Here is a 26,317-nt window from a genome sequence, read left to right as displayed (position 1 = left end):
GTGATGTGTCATCCCAGTTGAGTAATTTGCAGGTTTATTTTTTTGTATTTTGAGGTTTGGTCAATGCCAGTCACATATGAAAGCCGGCACGACACACGAGGAGGTTGGAGGCTTTGTCTCCCCAGTGGCGATGTTTCCACCCTGTACCAGGTACTCATATGATGCTGAATCGACCTAGGGGAGACCCAGGACCGGTTCAGATAATCGTCACCGGTATTGGCCATGAGCGGGAATCGAACTCGGGACGCCGGGTTTGTAGCCCAGCACGCTAACCACTATACTATCACTGCCCACAAGAGGAGACTGAAGGAAGGCTTCACCTGTAGAGCCGTCTACACGCTACTGGTACACCAATATCATCACTGATTCGACATCTTTAATTGAACCAACCAAGCGGCTTTACATTAACAGTTTAAATATCTCACTAACACAGCCACCGTTCCTTGTTTTCCTTGATGAGGCGGTAGCTCTCCGATCTTACATTTCCATACAAATCTCTACACTAGCCCCGCCCACTTCGCTTATACACAATACAATGGCCACCTCCGCAGCTTCGTCGTCGTGGAGGTAGCTCAGCTCTCCGATTTAACATTTACATGCAAATTTCTTCACTAGCCCCGCCCACTTCGATTTTTCTATCTACGTGGCTTTACCGAAAGACCCAAAGAATATGGTACACCAGACTTTATTAGCTGCTCTGCAACGGATTCCCCTGCGCACACGAGGGCTATAGGGGAGGGGTCATCCTGCACCCTGGTGGTGCACGTGGCTTGGAGGATAGGGCTCAAGAGAAGTCATAGTTATGTGGTCAGTTATGACATGGATAACATACACAACACTTTGGTGCTGCATGCAATGCATGGCCCCAGAACTTTTCAGTAAATCATTCCATTGAAATAAACATTTTCCAAAAAGAGCACAATGTGGGGACAGTCGCACACTTGCACACATCGTCGAGAATAAATGTTCACGCTAAAAATAAATAAAGTTGTGGAAAATTTCAAATAGAATACATTTTATGAGTAACTTCTCGCATCCATTAAACATATATTTTACGTATCGTTTCTATTTTTATTTATCCATTTTTTAGACAATCTCCGATGCCCATTTGATTTAATAAAATAAGTCCACCACACCCAGATCAGTAAATATACAAAGTGCCTGCTGTGCCTACGACGGCTTTACATCTTCACCACCCATATGCCCTCCCCCATTGGTCACCTACCTGCCCATGTCCACCATCTATTAGGCGGCCAAGGAATTATGAACATCTTTAAAGTCAACACCACAGAAGTCAGGTAGATTGTGTGCAGCACGGCTTCGCAGAGAGCAGTTGTTTTTTGTACTCTACGCTCCACTTCATGTTCGCTAACCTGAGTGGGAAACATTCACCGATATTCAGGAAGACGTAACAACGTTATATGCTGGTGAGTGTACATACTCATCTACGGTAATTAACACGCGTTCATGTATGTATGTATATTGAGTTTCTTTCGCACTCGATGTAGCCACCCGTGGTAATCGGCGGTACGGGAAAAGGACAACAAACTAAACACAAAAAGCAGTTCTAAAGAATTTAGTTTTAAATCTAGATTTTAAAGTGCGTAGCTCTGGTTGCTTCCTCATATCGGAAGGAAGAGCATTCCAGACGACCGCAGAAGCGCATCTGAAAGTGCGCGATGCAGTGAAGTCTTTGTTCGATGGCTGTCCAAAAGCCGCTGCGAGGATGACCGGAGTTCGCGTGATGGGTTATGCTCCTTGACAAGATCAGCAAGGTATCGTGGTTAATTGGTGGCAAGCACCTGTGGTGAATCTGAAGAGGTTGTATGGGTACATATTTTGCTTTATCGTGTGTTAGCGCGCCTGTTAATGGTCTGAGAAATCACCCATTCTCGTAAAGGTTGAGTCACTTTTGCCAGGGCTTTATTTCTCGCTGGATATTTTCCATGGCGCAGGTAGACCGCGAAGGCAGTGCGTGATCGGTAAAAGCAAGAGCAAGATGTGTATTCCATGTGGTGTACCTGGTGCAAGAGACATTTTCTGGAACTCAGTGCTATATTTTAATGACAGATTTTACGTGTGCATTCAATATCAGATAAAATAACTTAGAAAATCATTGTAACATGGTGCTGTACATTTAAAACTAAACTAAGGAACTGTGTTAAATCCTGAATTGGTTGGTACCTCAATCCAATTATACGTGCATGAGGTATGCTTGGAAATATTTAACGTTTTTACACATGCTAGTGTTTCCACGCTCTCACCTATAGCCTTCATTGAAAACAAATACGAATAGTTGGCTTAATTAACATCGATCTCAATATACTCATCAACAAAACGTTCCTTACAATTAAAAGATATACAATAGACATGAAGTAAAAATATATAAATTAGACATGTCAGGCAAATTGTCCTTCATAGCACAGAAATGGCCATTGCCCTCAACGTTGCTGAATATTTATTTTTTCTTTTAAAGCAACAGTGTTGTTGACGAATGTTTTTTTTCATTGTGCTTATGCACCACTGCCAACGCAGCATCGCCAAATACGTTTATCACCAGCAATAGGATGCTTATTGTTTTAGTTAGTGTTAATTTATAAAAAAAGAAGAACATATATACAGTTAGGGAAAAAAGTATTTGATCCCCTGCTGATTTTGTACGTTTGCCCACTGACAAAATGATCAGTCTATAATTTTAATGGTAGGTTTATTTGAACAGTGAGAGACAGAATAACAACAACAAAAATCCAGAAAAACGCATGTAAAAATGTTATAAATTGATTTGCATTTTAATGAGGGAAATAAGTATTTGACCCCTCTGCAAAACATGACTTAGTACTTGGTGGCAAAACCCTTGTTGGCAATCACAGAGGTCAGACGTTTCTTGTAGTTGGCCACCAGGTTTGCACACATCTCAGGAGGGATTTTGTCCCACTCCTCTATGCAGATCTTCTCCAAGTCATTAAGGTTTCGAGGCTGACGTTTGGCAACTCGAACCTTCAGCTCCCTCCACAGATTTTCTATGGGATTAAGGTCTGGAGACTGGCTAGGCCACTTCAGGACCTTAATGTGCTTCCTCTTGAGCCACTCCTTTGTTGCCTTGGCCGTGTGTGTTTGGGTCATTGTCATGCTGGAATACCCATCCACAACCCATTTTCAATGCCCTGGCTGAGGGAAGGAGGTTCTCATCCAATATTTGACGGTACATGGCCCCGTCCATCGTCCCTTTGATGCGGTGAAGTTGTCCTGTCCCCTTAGCAGAAAAACACCCCCAAAGCATAATGTTTCCACCTCCATGTTTGACGGTGGGGATGGTGTTCTTGGGGTCAGAGGCAGCATTCCTCCTCCTCCAAACACGGCGAGTTGAGTTGATGCCAAAGAGCTCCATTTTGGTCTCATCTGACCACAACACTTTCACCCAGTTGTCCTCAATCATTCAGATGTTCATTGTCAAACTTCAGACGGGCATGTATATGTGCTTTCTTGAGCAGGGGGACCTTGCGGGCGCTGCAGGATTTCAGTCCTTCACGGCGTACTGTGTTACCAACTGTTTTCTTGGTGACTATGGTCCCAGCTGCCTTGAGATCATTGACAAGATCCTCCCGTGTAGTTCTGAGCTGATTCCTCACCATTCTCATGATCATTGCAACTCCACGAGGTGAGATCTTGCATGTGTAATAAAAGACTCCGTCCGGCACTGCTGGTCTCCGTTTGTCTTTTATTCAGGTTCTTCTCCGCACCCCACTGGCCTCCTCCCGGACCAGTGTCGTCTCGCGTACGCCCCGTGCACGCTCCCTCTCACGTGCCACGCACGCTCTCTCTCGCGTGCCACGCACGTTCTCTCTCTCTCTCGCATGCCACGCACGCTCCTCTGTTAGCTGCTCTATTCCCGCACTCCGCACACCGCTGGCCGACGGCGTGCTGAGGTCCTTCGGCCACGTGGCCGATGGCGCGGATCTTTTCCTCACCACCCAACGTGGCTCAGCCTCTTAACTTCCCCGACTGCTCCGATCTCTTCCGGGCTCCCCCTTATATCCATTCCCCCCACGTGACCCTGACTCCCGCCTCCCGGATCGTCAGATCCGGCCTTCCCATACTACCCTTTTGTCTCCGCCCCCATTCACCTCGCCTCCCATTGGAGCCGAGGTGAACGGTGGCCCCTCCCACACGCCCCGCAGACCAGGCTCCGCCCCCTAATGCCCCGGGCCGCGTGATTGGACCAGAGGCCAGCAACAACCCCATTTACGCTCGCATTACACATGGAGCCCCAGGCCGAGGGAGATTGACAGTTCTTTTGTGTTTCTTCCATTTGTGAATAATTGCACCAACTGTTGTCACCTTCTCACCAAGCTGCTTGGCGATGGTCTTGTAGCCCATTCCAGCCTTGTGTAGGTCTACAATCTTGTCCCTGACATCCTTGGAGAGCTCTTTGGTCTTGGCCATGGTGGAGAGTTTGGAATCTGATTGATTGATTGCTTCTGTGAACAGGTGTCTTTTATACAGGTAACAAGCTGATATTAGGAGCACTCCCTTTAAGAGTGTGCTCCTAATCTCAGCTCGTTACCTGTATAAAAGACACCTGGGAGCCAGAAATATTTCTGATTGAGAGGGGGTCAAATACTTATTTCCCTCATTAAAATGCCAATCAATTTATAACATTTTTGACATGCGTTTTTCTGGATTTTGTTGTTGTTATTCTGTCTCTCACTGTTCAAATAAACCTACCATTAAAATTATAGACTGATCATTTCTTTGTCAGTGGGCAAACGTACAAAATCAGCAGGGGATCAAATACTTTTTGCCCTCACTGTAAACCTAGTTTGATTATGTGTAGTGAATCCAACTGAGTCGCAGACATTATCTTGGGAGCAACACTATTTATTACATCAACTCAACACAACATAACGTAACCTACACTCGGGTGTTGAACGCCCATCTAACCATGCTACGGCAGAACTAGACATGGTCCCACTATCCCAGTCCGGACCACGAGATGGGTCCTGGACCCGATGTGGATCTTCACTCACCAACAGTCAAGAACCCTGAGCCCCACACGGGGCCCCCGTTATATCAGCCTGGGATGGGGCTGGCTCCGCCTCTCGTCCCACCCACCTTATCGATCTCTCCAGCTCTTTCCCCAAGGCTCCCGAGAGCTCCTCTATACCACGTAACCCCCCAGCGGCCCCTCACCAATATAATCTGGTCACGTGTCAGAAGGTCACCCAGAGTATCATGCCCCAACGTAACCCGGGCTGGCAGACACTCTCTCTTGCTCCCTCACCGGGAGCCTGCACCGTATACTGTACATGGTGCCCTCGCACTAACCAACGCTCACCCAAGCTTCGCTACGGCTTGTACTGCGCCAAGTAACCGGGCAGCACATAATGGCAACATACTATCCCTCGTGGCCTCGCACATAGTCACATACCCAGTCACTACATCACCCCCCCCCCCCTCCGTAGCATCCAGCCTTCCCGGCTGCCAACTCCCCTGTAAGTAAGCAACCGACGAATATATCTATATATACAGGGTGACCCAAAAAAAAAAACGGGCCCCAACTCTAATAGGCCCCGTGTGCACGGGGCCCGTTTTTTTTGGGTCACCCTGTATATAAAAGGGTCAAAAATTGTGGGTTTCTGGGTTTGTGTGTGGGTTTGTGTGGTCGCACTTTGGCTCTCCAATTGTGGGGTTAACATAAAAAAATAGCCAGTTACAATGCTGTAAGCCCCATGGTCAGCAAGCGCTATTTCTTTTTCACATCCGTCAACTTTAAATTAGTTTAAATAGCGATTTAGTTCGATTTTTGCGAGCTTCACTATTATTTATTTATGACGCATGCACGACCATACCAACTCACGCGCCTTTGGTGGGGGAGACGGCCCATGCCAAGTTGCACGCCTTCGGTGGGAGTGAGGGGGACATTTTTTTTTCGCGTTAAAAATGCTATAAAATACACTAAACGCTGACGTAAATTCTTCACTGTGTCATGTCCCCCCCCCCACCCCGATGCGTGCAGTAACTAATATATACAGTCGCTAGATGCTAGCACTATAGGCAGCAGACCTTTTATTTATTTATCACGCGCATACGACCATACCAACTCACGTGCCTTTGGTGGAGGGAGACATTTTCTTTCACGTAAAAAATGCTATAAAAATATTCACTGTGTGATGTCTCCCCCACCCTGATGCGTGCAGTTATTACTACTATACAGTCGCTAGATGTAGCAGATACCACCACAGTCGGAATGCACTGCTGTATTCATAGCAGGTACCACCACAGTCAGTATTCACTGCTGTAATCATAGTAGGTACCACCACAGTCAGTATTCACTGCTGTAATCATAGCAGGTATCACCGCACGGGACTAGGCCTCACCATGCCACTCTGTTAGGTGCGTATTTTGTGCTATAGAGTCGATAAATACTGCTATAGAGTCAGCATGTACTACTGTAGTGATAGCAGGTACCACCAGTCGGTATGCACTGCTGTAATCATAGCAGGTACCACCACAGTATGCACTGCTGTAATCATCGCAAGTATCACCACAGTATGCACTGCTGCAGTGAAAGTAGGTACCACCACAGTCGGTATGCACTGCTGTAATCATAGCAGGTACCACCACACTCAGTACGCACTACTGTTACATTTTTAAGAGTAGTTTTGAAATATTTTTAAGACCCGGGCAACGCCGGGTTCTTCCTGCTAGATATATTAAAACAATAAGCAAGTGTGCTCCAACAATAACACAACAGCACAATAAATACCCAAACCCAACTGTACAATATATACACCAAGAAGAAAAAAACACACAACAGCGAAAAATTAACAACCCAACAATTGCGTCGTACAAGATCCCCACAATCAACATCTCCCATCCACAACGTGTAACAACGCCCGTGAGCTCGATGGCGAGCAGGATCAGCCAAATACTCGCCGCAACTCATGCGAGCGCAACAACCAATGACGGTGTGGGAGTGTGTAATGCGCGGGAATCATGCAAATCGAGTCTTTGAGCGAGTCCCCGATGCCGGGCCTCCAGGTGGGTTGGGCTCGTCCGCCCTGGAAGGCACGGGGAAAGTAAGAAATCGACCCGATGAAGCTGGCTGCTCACAAAGAGCAATAGGCCGGGTTGTTGGGTTTTCTGCATCCAGAGCACGCGAGGCCGGCACGAGTGGCCGCGTGCGAGGCATCAATCGAGCAGCGCCTGGGGGCGGAACAGAAACACTCTCCTGAGGAGCAGCGTCAGCAGACGCATGTCTCAGCTCATCGGGCACACCCGACACTCGGCTCCTGCGATATGGAGATGAAACAAACTCACACAGTGCAATAAACGGCTTAAGACAAGAGGGGCGCACAAACCAACTCCGCTTACTGAACCGAATCTGGACACATTGCGGACGCACGACCCAAACCACGTCAACCGGCCCTCGCCATGGTTGCAGCAACTTGGGAGATGCGCCCATGGGCACCTGTGGACAGTGCAACCAGGCCGTGTCTCCCGGCGACCAATCGCACGGAGAAACACGGGCTCCCTTGAGCTGATGGTTGGACAACTGTCTGGCCCGGGAGATAACACTGGCAGCTTCCCGCGCCTCAAAAAGTTTAGCAAGAGTAAAGCGAACTGAATTATAAATTTTGGATACTTTTACTGCGGGCGCGGCTTGTAACTGCACGTCAATGGGAGGATCATATTCCCTCCCATACATAAAAAATAATGGAGAGTAGCGGGTGGACGTGTGAGGGGTTATCCTGTAGGCGGCAAGAACCACAGGAACATGCAAGTCCCAATCGACCTGTGACTCGCTGACCAGGTGACTCAGCATGGAGGTCAGAGTATGGTGTAGGCGTTCGACTATGCCATCTGTTTGCAGGTAGTACGGTGACGTGCTCACCTTTTTTGTCCCCAGCAAATCACAAACCTCCCGCAGCAGTTTAGATTTTTTTTTACCCTGATCCGTCAGGTGCTCGGGGGCACCCTTACCCAGAACATAACCATTGAGGAATGCCTCGGTAATCGTCACAGCCAATTGATTCGAAGCAGCCAGGCCATAGGCCCATGAGTAAGTATCTGTTCCCTCGTGCGGAAGTAGGAAACGGCCCGAGAATATCGAGGGCAACTATTTAATTAATTCGTGACACCTGGATGGATTGCAGCGGAGGGTAACAATATCTTGCTGGTGGCTTCCGCCGGGCGCATTGTACGCAGCCCTTCAGTAAATTTTTGACGTCAGAAGCCATGGCCGGCCAGTAAAAATCCAATTTAAGCACGGCAAGCATCTTTTGCATACCGATATGTAACAACCGTTTATGCAGAAATAATGGTTGAAGGCGCGCCGGTGTCAACTAGCATACGAATCTCAACCCCCTTAATGAACTCCAGTACCGCCGATGAACCCGCGGCCACCGCAACCACTTGATGTGCCAGCTCCGACGACTGATCAGGTTGGAGCGGCCACGCATCGCGAACATGCACCGACGGCCCCCCGAAACTTCGCGTGACCCCGAATCGAATCAGACCCCCCCGATGAGTGAAGTGAACCCTGGGGCCAAGTGTGGAGTGCGCTGTGACTCACCTTAGGAAACAGGGAATCGTAGGAAGGCGGACATCCCAGGAGCCGCCGTCGAGGGACCCGGCAGCCCAACTGGATGTGCCTCGGCAGGCCGCAGTTGTAGCAGACGACCCGCCTATGCTGGACCGGGATGATGCAGACCTCGCCCGCTGCCGGTCGTCCCATCGCCGAATGCTGTCACCCCGACAGTTGCTGCCCTGCTGGTGCAGCGAGCATACGGGGGCGGGCTCATCATCTGCGCTGTGGAGGACGTAGCACACACCACCAACACTCTATCACGCTGCAGGGTCTGCTGCGCCTGGATGCACCTGGCGATCCGAAGTGAAGACACCTCATCGTTCTCGGCGGGAAGCACAGTATGAAGGTCCTTTGCGACGTCCAACATCTTCTCGAGGACCAAGGCGTCAAGGCCGTCGTGGTCCATTTTAGGGAACGTGGCCTTCACCAGTGCCAAGAGCGCGCTTCGGTAGGTAAGAGCCGACTCACCCTCCCCTTTATGTCTTATGGCAAACTTTTGGCGGGTGTTCAAAGGGGGCTCAATGACAGCGACCATCTGGTCAAATGCCTGCGTGAGGGATGGTGAGGAACGCCGCTAAAGCGTCGTCATCGAGGGCGGCGGGCAGCGCCTTCAGTGCGTCTGCCTCCGTCCATCCCGCCAGGTCGGCATTGGTGAGAAACCGCCGCTTAAACGCCACCCAGTCGGCACTGGCGGCAACAAATTATTTAATGAAGGGCAGTCGACGGCGGAGCAACTGGACGTCAATCGATGAGGACATCCTCACTTCAAGCTTGGTGGGCTCAGCACTCCACACCGGTGGCAAAATGGCGGCGGCGAGCGCGAGCAGTGTCAATGGCGTTCCCCCCTTCAGTGAAATGACGGCCAAGTCGCCCCGTCCGGACAACTCCGTCGCTCCCTCCTTCGCCGTTGAGGACAGGGAACATATCTCGGTGAGGATCGAGGACGCTGCTTGAAGGAGGTCAGCAAGACGACTGTGCGCATCCCTGACGAGCGCTTCCAATGAAGGCGAGGCGCCGCACACCCCGACTGCGCTCTGCGCCGCTGGCAGCCCCTCCGGTCCTTATTCGATGGCCGTGGGCGGAATCAGCTCCTCGTCGTCTTCGTCGTCCGACGCCCATACACAAACTCTGCGACGTATAGACATGACTTGTCTAACGCTAGCTAGAGCTTAGCAAGTTGGCCACTTCCGACACCAGCTGTAGTGAGTCGAACTAAGTTGCAGACGTTGTCTTGGGAGCAACACTATTTATTACATCAACTCAACACAACATAACGTAACCTATACTCGGGTGTTGAACGCCCATCTAACCACGCTACGGTAGAACTAGACACAGTCCCACTATCCCGGTCTGGACCACGAGCTGGGTCCCGTACCGCATGGCTAGAGGCTTCTTCAACCCGACGTGGATTTTCACTTACCGACAGTCAAGAACCCCGAGCCCCACACGGGGCCCCCATTAAATCAGCCTGGGCCGGGGCTAGCTTCTTGATCTCTCCAGCTCTTTCCCCAAGGCTCCCAAGAGCTCCTCTATACCACTTGACCCCCCAGCGGTCTCCGTCCACGGTGGCCCACCACCAATATCATCCGGTCACATGTCAGCAGGTCACCCAGAGTATCATGCCCCAACGTAACCCTGGCTGGCAGACACTCTCTCTTGCTCCCTAACCGGGAGCCCGCAACGCACACTGTACGTGGTGCCCTCTCGCTCACCAGCGCTCACCCAAGCCCCGCTAGGGCTGGTACTGTGCCCAGTAATCGGGCTACACATAATGACAACATACTATCCGCCGTGGCCTCGCAGGCCCGCCACCACATAGTGACATACCCAGTTACTACATATGTAAAATAAACCATACAAAATTTATAACTCAAAATGTAAAGTTTATGGTGGAGTGGTGTTGCGGTGATTGGTGTACAATAGTTGAGTGCCTCACCCCCTTCCGCATGGACCAGCACGGGGAAGTATGGTCAAAACAACCCCACACATGACCAACATGCCAGGGGGCGGTAGCGGATTGACAAGAGGGATGAGCATTATTATAGAGTGCATGTCTAATATTGCCAACAGTAATACTGAGCTCGTAATATAGAAAATATGAGATTGTAATTCCTTTTTATAATTCTCCCATGGGGAGATGCTGTACATCTGTTGATACTCACATGCACGTATATATTGAATAAGTCACCCAATATACATTGATACTCACATGTACGCATATTAAATAACAGTCACCCAATACATTTCGCAAAAGGCCAGCTAATAGGCTCAGAAAACACAAAGAGAACTTAAAGCTTTAAAATTAAATGCATCCTTATAAACACATTTGTAACAAAGAAATGAAGCTCAACACAAAACACGGATGCTGACAGTATGATTTTAGCAGTGTTTCTGTGACCAGAGAAGGCAACACGTACGATGTTTGCCAAAAACTCAAGCAAACAACTGCCATCGTGTTTTGCTTATTTCAACTGTTTTAAGAACGGCTTATGGAACCAGTTTTCAGCTTCATTTACGTACAGTTTACAACTCAACTGCATAGTATCGTAAACGTGCTGACAGTAACTTAACAGCGGTTTTCAGTCACTGAAATCTGACGTGTTTTATCAGGCGTTTACCAGCACGTGCTGTTCCGCATGATTGTCCAACGTTTCAGTCCATGAGTTGGGAGCTTATTGAGGAACTCAATTTAGTTCCTAAACACACCCCCCCCCCAGCAAAAATAAGCGAAGCGTCAAGACATCACTCGGAACAACAGCGCGGTATAGCCCCAATATCACATGACCGCACAGAACATTAGGCAGTAGTATATTTTTTTAACCCCCCCCCCCCCCCCACTTTCACGTCCTGCAAGTGAAATGAGTCGAGTAGGCTTTGTCTGTTTGCCGAGCAACAAACACACTGGAGTTGCAGATATTTCCGTCCCGAAGGTGACCTCGGAAAACTTGCGAATGCGGTGAGGTGCAAACCATCAGGCACGCATCATTTGGGACTTTTTTGCCAGACTTAAATCCTTGAAAAAGGTTTATATTTGTAGTTTGAACATATTAACACCTGTTTTATTGCCAGAAAAGGTAAAACCTATTCTTATATTTTCATATGTATCGTCATTTAATACGACCCAACACAAGCACGCGTTTTCCGGTAGAACAAGGCCATGAGTGCTTCATTCAGTGGGAATCTAGCAGATCTAGCAGCTAGTAGTAGATCAGAGGGCAAACTCCGTTCCACACAGGACAGGCAACACAATTGTCTAGAGCAGGTGTCGGCAACCGAAATAACAAGAAGAGACATTTTTTTATTTAAAGCTTTCGTGACTGCAGGGGATTCATATTCTTGGTTCTTTCGGTAAAGTCATGTAGAAGGGGAAAAAAATGTATCACGACGTTTCGACTGCAACACAAGCAAATCGAAACGTCGTGAGAATGTTATTGTTTGATATTTTTATTATTTTATTATTTCCCTTCTACGTGACTTTACCGAAAGAACCAAGAATAAGAAACATTTTTGTTTTTTTATTTCGGTACAAAACTCTATGGCACACCTGTCAACCCATACGGTTTACCCGTATTCTTGAGAGTAGGGAAATTGAACTTTCAGGTCCATACGGCATACAGCCGTTTCAATACGGGTAAAATAATTATGTAAAATGTGTCTAATTGTTTGTGTTTCTTCCTTGTGATGGGACTTTGTAGGATGAACCTTGAGATGTACAAGGGCACGGGGGTGACCAATAAGGTCAGAGTTAGTCTATAATAAGGTAGGACACTGATAAGGGGTTGACAGGTATGGAACCTAGCAGGTCTAGTAGCCAGTGATCGATCAGAGGGCAAACACCATTCCGCACTGGACGGGCAACACATCTGTCTAGAGCAAGGGTCGGCAACCGAAATAACAAGAAGAGACATGTTATTTTATTCGGTACAACACTCAATGTTTCAAGAGCCGCAATGCTTGTGAATACATACTACACACATGACGTCACGAAGCAGTCCGTCAAGAACCGCATGCGGCTCCGAAGCCGCAGGTTACCAAACCCTGCTCTAGAGAGTTGCTGCAATAATGTGACAATGTAACATATTATCTCCACGATAATCGTACGATATGATCCACGATAATCGTATGAAATAACATCCATAACCGTACAAAATGACATCCACGATAAGTGTTCAATATATGATCCACGATAATCGCACAATATAAGATCTACGATAATTGTACGATATACGGCTCTCGATAATCACACGACATAAGATCCACGATAATCGTACAATATACGCTTCATGATAATCGTATGAAATAAGATCCACGATTATTGTATGACATTAGTTCCACGACGACTATCGGCTCTTTTGCAAAATGTCGCTCTATTGAGGTTATTGCTGTTCATTTTATTAATTTGACTTTGAATTTCCTGATAAAATATACGTGGAAAATATTAAACTCACCGATTAAAAGTTGCACATGAAATAGCAATTATCCGTGAAATTAGCGCTTTGCTTAAAGGTTTGTTGGAGTAATTGACATCATGACATCATCTTTATATTTAATTATTTAGTTTAAATTACAGAAATGAGCATTTATAATGCTTATAAATTGTTACATTTCTTTAGAAGACTCGTGGCATGCTTATGTTGAGTCAACAACCACTTGAAGTAGCGCAAAGTACATCTTTACAAAACAAATAAAATATCATTGCAAAGTTACGGGAAACTGATATCACAGGGTTAAATTGTGTATCCTCCGATGACATCACGAAAATTGATACCGCAGCCACTATTCGTTGTATGTCTTATTTACCTTGGGTAACAGTCACTATTGGCTGGCCAAATAAGCAAAATATATATTAATATTTTAGAAGCAACCCTAACTTATATCCAACAAACATTCTCCCCTATCCAAGGTTCCAGGAATTGGCATTATTTTGCATTACCATTTTAAACTCACGAATCAATCCAATTTCAGTCTGGATGTCTCATTTTTATCTCTGCTTGTTTCGATGAATTTAGCCTGAAGTTAACATTTGCATGATCATAAATGATTGATGCTCATCATTCTGTAATGCGGGCGTGGACGACCTTCCGGAGGTGACGTCATGGGGGGAGGAGTTACGTCACGTGGGGGAGAGGGTTCAGGTCTATAAGGGGAGAAACCGGAAGCAGTAGGGGGTGATCGGAGACTGGGAAGGTGTGAGTCCACGCAGGGCGGAGTGGGGAAGAGAGAGAGTGGCGAGATCGCCACACACACACACACACCCCGAGGATCGGCACCGTCGGCCAACGGTGACCGACCCCGGGGCTGGAGGAGCAGCGAGGAGACTGCAGAGAGAGCAGCGGGTCTGCAAGGGTGGAGTTCGGCAGCGGGGGTCTGCGCGACGAGACAGCAGCGGGTCTACAAGGAGGGAAGTGGGCTATGTGAGCGACAGCAGCCTGGGGCTGCAGAGCGAAGAGTATATAGGGGAGTGCTGTGAAGTGGGCTACGTGAGCGATAGCAGCCTGGGGCTGCAGAGCGAAGAGTAAAGGGGAGTGCCGTGAGGGAAAAGAGATCGAACCCAAATAAAGGACACAGGACAGAGAGAAGCGTCCGAGTCTTTTATTACACTGGTGTTGGAAGTGTAACGGCATGGCAAAACAACTGAGAAAAAAAAATATTCCGTCTCCGGCTTCGGCTTCTTCTTCTGACGACGAAGACCTTCCTCCTACGGTGGACCTGACTCCGGCAGAGGAGGAGATCCGTGCTGGGACGAGTGCTGGTCCGGGGGTCCAAGAGGTCGTCGCGTCGGCGGACCCGTCTGCACCAAAGGACGTGGATTTAAGATGGAGTCAGATGGCGGAGCAACTTGAAACTCTCAAGAACGTACTTGCACAGTTGTGTAAGCTCGTCACGCCGAGAACGGCGTCTAGAGAAGATGTTGGTGGTCCGCAGGAGCCCGGGTTGTCTTCGCTGTCGACGCCATCAGCCACGCGGCGTGAGGACGCCATCTTGGGCGTGGCGCACGAGGAAAGGCGGGAAGCCGCCATTTTGGGCCCTTCGCGGCGTAAGGCCGCCATCTTGTCGACACCACGTTGCGACGCCATGTTGAATCTGCCACCCGATGAGTCAGCGGCTGGAGGGAGCGCGCCAAGAGGTCGCAGTCGTCACTTGACGACTATAAAAGAATTCTCCATCGGGGGAGATTGGAGTGCGTTCGCCTGCAGATTTTTAGCAGCGGTACGCACGGCGAGGTGGACTGACGCCGAGGCATTAGAAGTTCTTCCGACTCTTCTCGATGACGAGTCTGTTAGATTCTTTCGCTCGATGAAAGCCTCGAAGAAGAAAACGTTGCGAGGTGTATTCGACGAAATGGCTGACGCTTACGAGCCACCGGACGATGCTCATCGCCGGTTTGTGCAACGACAGCGCACGCCCGAGGAGTCTCCGGTGGCGTATAGGGGCGCGGTGCTGGAACTGGCTATGGCTGCATACCCGGAGACGGAGCCTGACCTGCTGGAACCTCTCATCCTGGGGAAGATGCTGGAGCTGTCCCGGGATCTCGGCATTCCTATGCCGGTGTGTGGTCATGAGAAGCTCACCTCCCGGGCTGCGGCTAAATGTCTAGATGCCCAGTTCAACCTGCGCCGGTGGAAGCAGGTTACGGCGTGGACGGGGGGGCCTATCGTCGAAGGGGGAGCCTTGGGTTGGGACCTTAAAAAGGCAGTTTATGTGCCAGACGACAGGGGCCCGCAGGAGCTGTCGGCTGCTGCGGCTCCGTGGACAGGCCGAGGGGGGCCGGGGCCACGGGCTGCGCCGCCGACACGGCCGCGTCGGGACGGGGCGTCCGCAGCGCGCCGTAACGACATCGACTGTTTCCGCTGCGGGCCTAAGGGCCATTATGCTCGGGACTGCTGGGCCCGCGTTCCGGGTCCGCCCCAGCAGGAGGCCTCGCCTGCGGCCGCTCCAAGAACGGATTCGCCAGCACAGGCAAGTCGGTGCGCACCAGACACCCGGCAAGGCTTGACACCTCATTCATCACCGTTGTCATGCGATCCGGGTGTTGTTGAGAACGGGAGGCCATTGACTGCGCCTTGTCGCTCGGTGACGCAGTGGCGTAAGCTGGCTCGGCGGGTTGTCGCGGCCGGTACCGGTTCGTCCACCATACTTGGGTCGATACAAGGGGTGGACGTACGGATTTTGGTAGATTCTGGAGCGTCCGCGACCATTATTTCTGATGTAATATTTCATCTCTTGAACATCCCACCAGAGCCCGTGAGTCCAGCTTACGCTTTCTACGGGGGAGGGTGGTGTAATGCCGGTGTGGACGACCTTCCGGAGGTGACGTCATGGGGGGAGGAGTTACGTCACGTGGGGGAGAGGGTTCAGGTCTATAAGGGGAGAAACCGGAAGCAGTAGGGGGTGATCGGAGACTGGGAAGGTGTGAGGCCACGCAGGGCGGAGTGGGGAAGAGAGAGAGTGGCGAGATCGCCACACACACACACACCCCGAGGATCGGCACCGTCGGCCAACGGTGACCGACCCCGGGGCTGGAGGAGCAGCGAGGAGACTGCAGAGAGAGCAGCGGGTCTGCAAGGGTGGAGTTCGGCAGCGGGGGTCTGCGCGACGAGACAGCAGCGGGTCTGCAAGGAGGGAAGTGGGCTATGTGAGCGACAGCAGCCTGGGGCTGCAGAGCGAAGAGTATATAGGGGAGTGCTGTGAAGTGGGCTACGTGAGCGATAGCAGCCTGGGGCTGCAGAGCGAAGAGTAAAGGGGAGTGCCGTGAGGGAAAAGAGATCGAATCCAAATAAAGGACACAGGACAGAGAGAAGCGTCCGAGTCTTTTATTACAATTCTAAGAACACATTTCAATCAATTCAATTGATTAATCAATTCAGACCTAATATAAGGAATGTAAACATGTGTCTGACTCAATATGTGATGGATTCTCCCAATTCGGGATTGGGAGGATTCAACAATCATGCAGCACCTCTATTGGCTGTGCTAAACGCATTAAATACAACAGAAATTAATACAATAGAAGATAATCAATCCTACACATACAGGAGTACACGGTCCGGTGCGTGTATTCTGAATATAATAAATGAGTTACATTGATGAATACATGCATTGTTAGATGCCTCAAGTAAGACGTTGCCAGCGTACACACATATACACAGCTTGTATAAACGTGTATGCTTTTTATATGCACACTGGCTACGTACTGTGTGAAAGAAGTTCAATACACAGTATCGTACATAGATACTACAAATTAACCCATACGTTCTCACAATAATTTCCTCATAAGGAGTAATGCACTGAAGGTCATTCCAGTGCAATGTGATATTTGTAAACAATTTGTTTAATGACCTTTGCAAGCATACCAGCAGAATGTGTCTTTTATTGCATATATTTGTTTGTTGGCTTATACCGGCTTTTACTCCATTAATCCTTCTACCAAGCATTTGTTGTGCGCTTCAATGCCGTCTAAACAGCAGCATCATAGTTATTCTTTCGGTCAACATCCTTAATAGGTCATGTTGATATAGCCTTTAATTTATTTTTTACCATATTGGGCCCTTACGAGGGTGAGATCAACATCTCGTGTTGTGTTATTTTCATCGAGGCTGGCTGCCCCCTGCGTTGAGTCCAAGTGCGCACGACTCCCCGTTGAGTACTTGGGATCGGTCCGTGAGTTACCTGGCCATGATGGGTGGTGCGTGCTCGTCACTTGCAAATACACATTATTGTACCAGGTAAAGCCCACCGAGCTGTACACAGTAATGTATTCCCTTATTATTCACGAACTTGCTGTCCGTGATTTTGGCTGTCCGCGAATCACATCTGGAACTCTACACGACTGCATTTATAAACTATTATTTAATCATGTAATACTTATTTGTATTTACTTTTTAGTTATTGTAACCATTTTTTGTGTTATTATAAATGTCATTTATTTACCTGCGTATGTATTTATTTAAGGGAATTAATAAAAAAAATATTTTCGTAGGCCAATGTCATTATCCACGAAATGTTCTATTCACGAGGATCTCCGGAACATATCCCCCGTGAATAAAGAGGGAATACTGTAGCTATTTTTCAGAAGTGACCTGGCCATAAATGATAGCTCAACAAAGTGGCTTATCACGTGGCGTCATGATGATGATTGAACCCACGATCTCTTGTATACCAGCCAAGGAAGATAACATCTCACCACCGTGTGTAGCTTCTCGAGATCGCAGCCTCTTGAAATGCATCTGCAGCTCAGATGCTGTACTGTGTTGTTGTAAAGGCACTTAAACCTGAGACATCATCTTATCTTCTCCCTTCATTAATTTGTAAATGGGTATGGACATCATATGATGTTCAGATGACTGAGTTTTTGTAATTGTGCATTTTCACCCCATGACATATCACTCTCTATTGTTATTATGTGTCCACACACGCGTACTTTGCAGATGGGAGTGTGATTTATTCTGTTGGTTAACGGTGCAGTGTTTTCACAGTATGAAAATGGGCCAACTTTATCAAGCCAAAACCACTGAACAACACCGCGGGGGCTTCAGTCATTCACCTCAAATACTCACAGCATCACTTCCCAATAGCTCTCGACTGGCTCATCAACCTCTAACATCAACACGGAACGTAAATCTCCCTGCCGTAACTAAACTATTAAACTTTTTTTTTTATTTTACCAGGTAAGGCTCACTGAGCTATATAGCTCTTTTTTTAAAGCTACCTGATCGCAAATGATATATCAACGGAGTGGCTTATCGCGTGCAAATGTATTGCAGCCAAATACTCTAAACGCACGTTGATTCTGAATGTGGAGGGAAAAACTGGAGGACCTGGAAAAAAATCCACGCGACCACTGGGAGACGCACAAACTCCAAATATGCAGGCGTCAGGGTCGGGATCGTACCCACGACCTGCTGGAAACCAGGCGAGGTAGTTAACGGTCGAATGCCAAAGCAGAAATAAAGTTTAACAAAACATCTACTATATCTTGGGACCTTTTCTGCCAGTATCAAAGCATGAAAAATGTCCCATGACATAGTTGCTCAACCAAAGCTATAAGTGCTCTGATACGTGCATTGTCTTTATACTGTTCGCCTGTTGGCGTTGTCTGGACTGACACTGGTGGTGAGACAAGGCCATACGGAAGGCTGTCTCTGGTGTAGGCCAATCAGTTTCAAAGACAATTTATATCGTTTCAGAACATGTTTGTTTGTATATTTTGCCACAAGTATGTGTGCTAAATGCAGACTTTATGCCTGGCAAAAGGTATCTATTTGGTGTTTGAACATCTTAACACCTGTTTCTTGCCAGAAAGGGTAAAACCTAAAACATTGACTAACCAGGGAAAAATAAGACTTCTCCCCAAAAAAGTGATACGCGATGTTCCATGCCTAGCAGAACACGAGCACACATAATAACTCCTCTTTTCCATGGTGATATTGGAGCCCCAATATCGCATATAATACTCTTAGACGCGTGGTTATCCACAATTTTATTTCTCTGATCTGCATGCGGGGGCGAAATATCGTGGACAACCGCTACGGACATGGTGATGAACTTGCCACGTTGATTGCTCTTTTGTCGGCAAACTAAAATTGTGGATACTAGGATGCCGTTTCGCACAGATGTATAGGAAAAGTTGCCGATAATCAGACGACGAGGAAAATATAGGGGCCATGGATGAACGGAGTTTTTTGCGAACCCTACAGCTGCCATGGGTGAAAGTTAAACTCAGGTCGTGGCGTCCACTAACTGATGCGTCAGAGCTTCCCCCCCTCCCCCAGTATTGTGTATATTTCATGCGAGAATACATCGAAGGTAAATGTTTTAACGTCGAGTAAATGTGTGCCCTATAGGTAGCGGCAACATGAAACGAACACGCTCCTTTTCGTGCATCGTGATGCTCGGAGGCCTTGTACTCTTCTACATATACCTGAAGTATCACATGCTGTCCAGCCAGCAAAGCCTCAAAGGTAACCAGCACTGGTGGTATTTACAACCATTTGTCATCATAAGCTCACCACATCGTCCTGTTTGCAAGACGGATTATCTCCACAGGTAGCTTAATATTATGCCATCGGAGCTGTGCCTACGTTGATATATAGAGAACACTTAAGGGTTTCACCCCACCTAATCTATATTGTAAATATAACACACAATAAACAGTCAATGTTTTGGCGCCTAACAGGAGTGGCAATGTCTGTAAAGCAGTGTTTTTGACTGAATGTGTGGAGTTTTTGTAATCGTTAAAAGGCATCGTTTTCCCCAAAATATTGGTTGCGCGTGCGGATTTTGAGAGGTGGTGGACGTGGTCATATAATTGTGTGACTTACAGTTAAATGCGAAGTAAAATAATTTACAATCTATAGCAAGTTTATCAAAAGCAAACAAATGTAGCAAATCCAAGGTGCAAGCAAATTGTGGGAGATCGTGACCCCCTCCTCTGGAGATACAGGAAATTGGTACAGTATTGATATTTACCAAAGACAATACATTTAATATTCATTTTTTAACAGGAAAACCTCACCGAACGCGGTTATATTGATTGCGTGTTTCGGCCACGCACGGTTTACTCAATGAGGTCTATTTTCCAGAACATGGAAGGTGATGTTTAGCTACACCAGGAGTTGGCCACCTTTCAAAGAAGAAGATAATTGTTTTTTGTCTTTGACCAAAATAGTTCGAGAGCCGCCATCACACACACGGAGCTACTTGTACACAAACACAGCAGCAGGTATACAGCAGATGAAAAATTCTGACTTAAATAAACAATAAACTCCAAACTTTATTCGAAGCTTTCGTGACTGCAGGAATTAATCTTTGGTTCTTTCGGTAAAGTCACGTAAAAAATATAATCAAATAATAGAATACGACGTTTCGGTTGCAACACAAGCAACCATCATCAGGTAAGAATGAATGATAAAGCACAGACACGGGAACAGTATAGGCAGACACATGCAGAGAGAGACACACCAAGACAAACATAAGTGTAATTTTATAAGTATAATGCAATGCAACACATGTGTTGCATTACGTTACACTTCTTATTTTTACTAAATTTGCTTTCTCAAACTTTCAATTTTCTTGCTCTAAACCATTCTCTCCTCCGGCCACTGTGGTCCGGAATTCCACACTGCTCTCTCCTTGTCCCCTCGTCTGTCAGCTGGTCCCGCCTCCCCAGTCCTCTCTCTGCCCCGGCCCCTCCTCCTCTCTCTATTTAATGCATCGGCAGAGATTCCGTTGTCCTTCTGTTTGTCTTGGTGTGTGTCTCGCTCGGTGTGTATCTGTGTGTCTCTCTCTGCATGTGTCTGCCTATGCTGTTCCCGTGTCTGTGTTTTATCATTCATTCTTACTTGATGATGGTTGCTTGTGTTGCAACCGAAACGTCGTATTCTATTACTTGATTATATTTTCTAAGTGACTTTACCGAAAGAACCAAAAAATTAACCCGTAAAAACAAAGTTTTTCACTATAAATCCTTTATATGCGTGGCGGATAGAGTCCTCTCGTCCTCTGGCTTGAGATGGCTGCCACCTATGGGTCAGATGATTGCCTGCCACCATTAAGCAATTGGTAATTAAATATAAAAAAAAATTCTAAAAAGTGTAAAATTTTTCACGAAAATAAATTGTCACGCACAACGAGTCTGTGTGCAAAATGTCAGCTCGATTGGATCACGGGAAGTGGGTTAAAAAACGACCGAAAGATTTGCACGGTCGTAAGCGCGCAAGCAAGCAAGTGAACTTAATATAAAGGATTTAAAAAATAAATAAACTCCGTCTATTTAGTTTATTTCCCCCTTAGTCCTTCTTTAACAATACAGTTTGACTGTTGTAAATTTTGTCGTCAACAAGACATTCCATTGCGACCCATTACCCACCATACTTAATCAATTATCTAAACGTTCAATTATATTTAGGATTTAAGTTAAAAAAAAACGGCTGCCCGCAAAGGGGCAGCCAAAGATTCGCGAGGGGGAAGCCAAAGAGCCGCCGCATGCAGCTGCGGAGCCACAGGTTGTCGACCCCGGGGCTATATGGCGAATCACGAACGTTCAAGTGACGGTGTCAGGGGGCGAACGTTGGGCACGAGTGCCGCGGTGTGAGATGCTGAGTTGGGGTGAAATTGAAAGAATTGTGTGCACGCACAAACACAAGAAATGGATAGTGACTCCGCATTCTTTCATTCAATAACAATGGCGAAAATCACGTAGAATGAGTTCAACAAAGAGGGAGGGGCCGATCATTTCGGACCCAGGAACGCAAGTCTAGTTCTCCCATCAGGTCTATTATACTGGTAGGAACCTCCTGGTTACACCAGCCCACAGGGATTCTTGTGTCCGTACGTCCGTCGTGAAAGGAGGGGCTGGGTGGGGAGGGGCTGGGTGAGGAGGGTGGGGCTGGGTGGGGAGGGACTTGGTGGGGGGGAGGGTGGGGCTGGGTGGGGGTGGGAGGGGTGGGGCTGGGTGGGGAGGGGCTGGTCACCCCGTGGTGCCCTTATAAAACTCAAAGTTTAACCTACTCGCGCCGGCTTGTCCCTGGCCATTGACCGAGCAACCCAACGTTCCTACCAGCTCCCTTCGCAGGAATATGTTTTATCTAACGTGGCTTTGCCCAACACGACATTTCCCATAAACGTAACTCCCCCCTCCCCCCCCATTTGGCAAGGTTTTCCTTTAAGTTTATTATTATTTATATCGGCCCCTTGTTTACAAATATTTAAAGTTTCGGCACTCTCCACTCTCGGGAAGTTTCTAGATCCGCCTCACAGTGATAACATTGTTCAATAGCTTCCCGCCACGGCACACTCGACATATGCAGTGATGGGCATGGTCACGCACATGAACCTTTCTAAATTAATGGCTACAAAACGGAATCCAATACAATCGACAACGCACTGATAGTATGAGCGGTGCTGTGGCTTGGTGCTAGGTGTATGGTTTGAGGATTGTGGGGGCTGTATGGGGGTGTGTGGCGGTGAGTGCAAGTGTGGTGGGCGACCACTCGTGTTTGATGAAGTGAGTGGTTTTGTGGAGATGGGTGAGTGTGAGTGGTGGTGTGTAGCATGGCGGGGTGTATAAAAACATCGCCACTGGGGAGACAAAGACGGCCGGGTGTGGTGCTGGCCACCCATCCCCTCGTGTACCATGCCGACCCTCATAAGTGCTCGCTAACAGCACTTTCCTCAACAGTCTTTGAAGGCTACACACAGTTATTTGGCTTGTGGCGTGGTGGTAGGCGGTGGAGTGGGGAGTTGTGGGGGGTTTCAGTGGTATTTATGGAGGGTGCATATACAAGGCGATTTCATCCAATATCATGATCCGTTTGGTTTTCTCAGCACTGAGTGCAGGGAATGGAGATGTTTACCAGACGAGATTCAGGCCTCGCAAGATGATTCCCACAAAAAGCTTTGCACAGGTGCAGAGGGCGATCATCCTGCGTGAAACGTGCGGAAAACTTGGACACAAATCAGTGCAAACAAAGCATTTCACGAAGGACATGCTGGAGCACATTTACGTGGTGGACAGTCACTACCTGCTCTACTGTGGGATTGCCCACGTGGGGGACATACATTGGAAGAAAATCGCTCTGGTCCTCAGCGGTCACGCAGCCTCGGCCGACGAGATTTCGAGCTCCGAATCGCAGACCGACAACGGGCTCAAACGGCTGAGCGAACACAGCTCCTCCGAGGCCCTGAGTCGCATGTACAACTACACCAGCATGTTGTTTGTGCGGGATCCCATGGAACGCGTGGTCTCTGCCTACCGTGAAATGATGGAAAAACAGATTTCATTCGAGAAGGTAAACAACGGTCTGTGACAACACTGCAGCTCACTTAAAGGGCTTCCCTCGTAGTGAACATAGTCAAGACTTTTTTTTTCATAATACATTGTTGTTAGGTGCTAATAATTGGTGTATATATAAACTGGTTGTGGTAAATAAATAACCATGTCGTATAATACTATATTACTGCAGTAATTTATTTCCAGGGGAAGCCCACTGAGTCCCCATGACTGATTAAAACAATTATACATTATTTTGATGTTTATTGCTTTTCGTGGAGGTTCAGCATCCAAAAAGCACTCCAGCCTCCTCTCGTTCACCTTTTAATTCATCAAACGTTTTGTTACCAGTCTCCTTTCAATAACTGTCCTGAGAGAGTATATAGTCCAGCTGTGTTTTCCAAATGTGTCCCCTCTGACAGATATTTCAAACTGCGTCGTGAAACTGTCGTACATGACCTTTGTTTTTACTCACATTTATCCCGAGCCCAACCTCTGTCACCCTCTTTATTGAGCTCCTTTAACATGTCCTTCCGTTAATTCCCATTGCACGTAGCTGTAATATGCAAATCTGTGATGGCTTGATATTTTGTTCTTTTCATTAATTAAATTCTCACAGATAATCGATTTAACAGCAAAAAAACATGTCAAGTACTGCATCTTAAATTTCGACCCGATGCAAATGTTTTGATTAAAAAAGGGAAGTTTTGAACTGTTAAAGGAAAATTACCTTTTCTCAAATACCCTGAATTCGAATCATTGCCTGCTTATCCTACGTTTGATGCTGCTGCCTACTAAACCTACGGTCGTATCTTATTTTTTTAATCACCCGTTAGAAGCTACTGAAATTTTAATTAAAATAACGTGGACATTATCGTAAAATGACCCACGGTCGGTGTTTGCACGCCCGTCTCTCCCTACTTCATTCTCACCCCCTTTGTGCCGTGCGCGCAGGACTCCTTTGGGGGTACGATGAAAAGAACGGGTCAAGGCGTCACATTTCAAGAGTTTGTGCAGTTTCTCCTGAACACGACGGGCCAACAAGACATTGACTGGCACTGGAGGCCCTATCACCGTGTCTGTAACCCATGCCTCGTGCGCTATACCTTCATTGGCAAGCTGGAAACCTTGCAGAGTGACGCGGCTGAATTACTGTCTTTAGTAAACGCCCCGAAAGACTTAACTTATCCTTCGACGGTCACTGCCGAATCATTTGAAAATATTACTCAGCGCTACTTGGCCCAGCTGCCACCAGAAATGCAAGAAGCTCTTTATAAAACCTATTACGTGGACTACTTGCTTTTTGGATACCCGCTCCCACCAGGCTTGTTAGACAAGTTACCGTAGTCACAAATAAAGACACGCATAGTTTAATTACACTGTACGCATTTCTACACAGTGGATATTGATTAACCTATTAACTGTTTTTTTGTATTTAGCTTGTCCTTCCCCCACACCTCTGATTAGCACGGTTGGCTACGTACGGTGCAAACGACGTTCAACATACGTATGTGATTTAAATGTAAAATCGGACTCTAAAGTTGGGTGGCAAACATCCACACTGGCAAGCCTGAATGAGGGAAAGTCAAGTCCCAGCTGGCCATGGAGTGAATTCTAGTCATATAGAGCTGGCATTGTACACACAAATTGTCGAGATTACACCTTTTAGAAAAAACTATTCTGATTGTGGGCTGCACAAAATTGAGGCACTGTATTTTAAAATGTTTTCATTATAAAACCTTGTGCCATGAAGGATTGCATTTGGCAGTTTTGAAGGGTGCTGAATCCAGCTTTGATGTAATATTTTTGGCAACTGTTGTTTGGATATTTCTTGGAGTGTGGTACAGAGATAATGCGAATTACAGTATCAGAAGGAACCTTTGCATACTGCTGAGGTGTGACTTTTATTGTAGAGTATATAAAGGAACTGGGGTTATTCTCTTTTGCTGTTGGAAGAAAGTCATAACTTCCTTCGTTAAGGAAGTGCACTTTAATGAGCGCAAAATATTTTTTCTTCATACACAAGTGTATTTCATCAGCTCGATGAAATACAGTACACACATGGATATTGTGATAACTGTATATTCACCTTGTGATTGGTTTTATTGGGTTGTCATTTCGTCTAAAGGAATAAAATATTCCTTTAGAAATGTTTCATTCCACTTATCTTTCATGTCCATATCATGGAAATGGCCCGCAACCTAAAAACAAACAGTTGCTATGTTGCAGGTTCATATCTCGGCAATGCGTTCTGGACTGACAGGAGTTTGAACAATTGGAGCTCTCCTGACGTGTTTTCGAGTTGTAACGTGTGTTGTTTTTCAAGAAACTCCAAGCACCTGAAGTGAAGTGTGCAGAATAACACGCAGTACAACCTTCAACAGCATCGGAGAGCAATACACAGCACATCCGCGAACACCTTCTAGTGGTTTCAAGATCTATTCAACAGAAAAAAAGAGTGACGGTCAAAATTGCTGCTTTGGCATTCCCTAGTGATGTCAATGTGGTGTAGCCGCTGCCATATCTTAAAAAAACCCATCTACATCATCATCACACACTGAATGGTGGAAGCCAGTGTCACACTGTAGCTGCTTCACAAGGCGCGCTGCACAGAGGGAGCCGGGCCGTGTTCATTCAATCACAATCGGTGCCCGCTGTGGTAATTAAAATCAGAAAGGGCTATCATGAAGTCAGGAGGCGACGATGCTGGGTTTTTTTTTAAATGGATGAATCGGTAGTTACAGCGGCAGTTGTGGCTGCGGCGCAGACGTGGTTTCAATGCTGATTTGGTAACAAAATAAAATGCGTATCGACAATTGTGTTGCGTTCTTCTTGTGTGGGGAAGATCACAGTTTATATGGTGGTGGAATTGATGATAGTGATCATGATGCTGTTAGTGATGATACTGGTGATGCTTCATCGCATAATAGGCGTCTCCTTAACTGGGCAATGCGACT

General features: G+C 47.2%; 1 protein-coding gene across 2 annotated transcripts; it reads left to right on the top strand.

Annotated features, from left to right (window-relative positions):
- The first annotated feature begins 1,257 nt into the window (after nucleotides 1-1,257).
- LOC133349542 (carbohydrate sulfotransferase 8-like) lies at nucleotides 1,258-26,317 on the top strand. 2 transcript variants are annotated; one of them, XM_061563092.1, is made up of 4 exons: nucleotides 1,258-1,427; nucleotides 19,435-19,551; nucleotides 22,916-23,379; nucleotides 24,315-26,317. In XM_061563092.1, the coding sequence occupies exons 2-4, from the start codon at nucleotides 19,446-19,448 to the stop codon at nucleotides 24,705-24,707; spliced, it is 963 nt and encodes a 320-aa protein (XP_061419076.1). In that variant the 5' UTR covers nucleotides 1,258-1,427; nucleotides 19,435-19,445; the 3' UTR covers nucleotides 24,708-26,317. The 2 variants fall into 2 exon arrangements, with proteins under 2 accessions (XP_061419076.1, XP_061419075.1); XM_061563091.1 differs by lacking the exon at nucleotides 1,258-1,427 and adding an exon at nucleotides 17,627-18,508.

Source organism: Lethenteron reissneri, chromosome 30 (assembly GCF_015708825.2).
Source record: "Lethenteron reissneri isolate LAM-NWPU_2019-01 chromosome 30, ASM1570882v1, whole genome shotgun sequence".
NCBI lineage: Eukaryota > Metazoa > Chordata > Hyperoartia > Petromyzontiformes > Petromyzontidae > Lethenteron > Lethenteron reissneri.
Note: the sequence above shows the minus strand (reverse complement) of the source record. Positions and strands in the feature narration are given on the sequence as shown.

Excerpts from the sequence above, each read along its gene's own strand:
- LOC133349542 (XM_061563091.1), top strand. The coding sequence starts at position 18,385 with ATGTGGAGGGAAAAACTGGAGGACCTGGAAAAAAATCCACGCGACCAC. Across the intron at positions 18,509-19,434 it reads CCTGCTGGAAACCAGGCGAG|GTAGCGGCAACATGAAACGA; the intron begins GTAGTTAACGGT and ends TGTGCCCTATAG. Across the intron at positions 23,380-24,314 it reads AACAGATTTCATTCGAGAAG|GACTCCTTTGGGGGTACGAT; the intron begins GTAAACAACGGT and ends CCGTGCGCGCAG.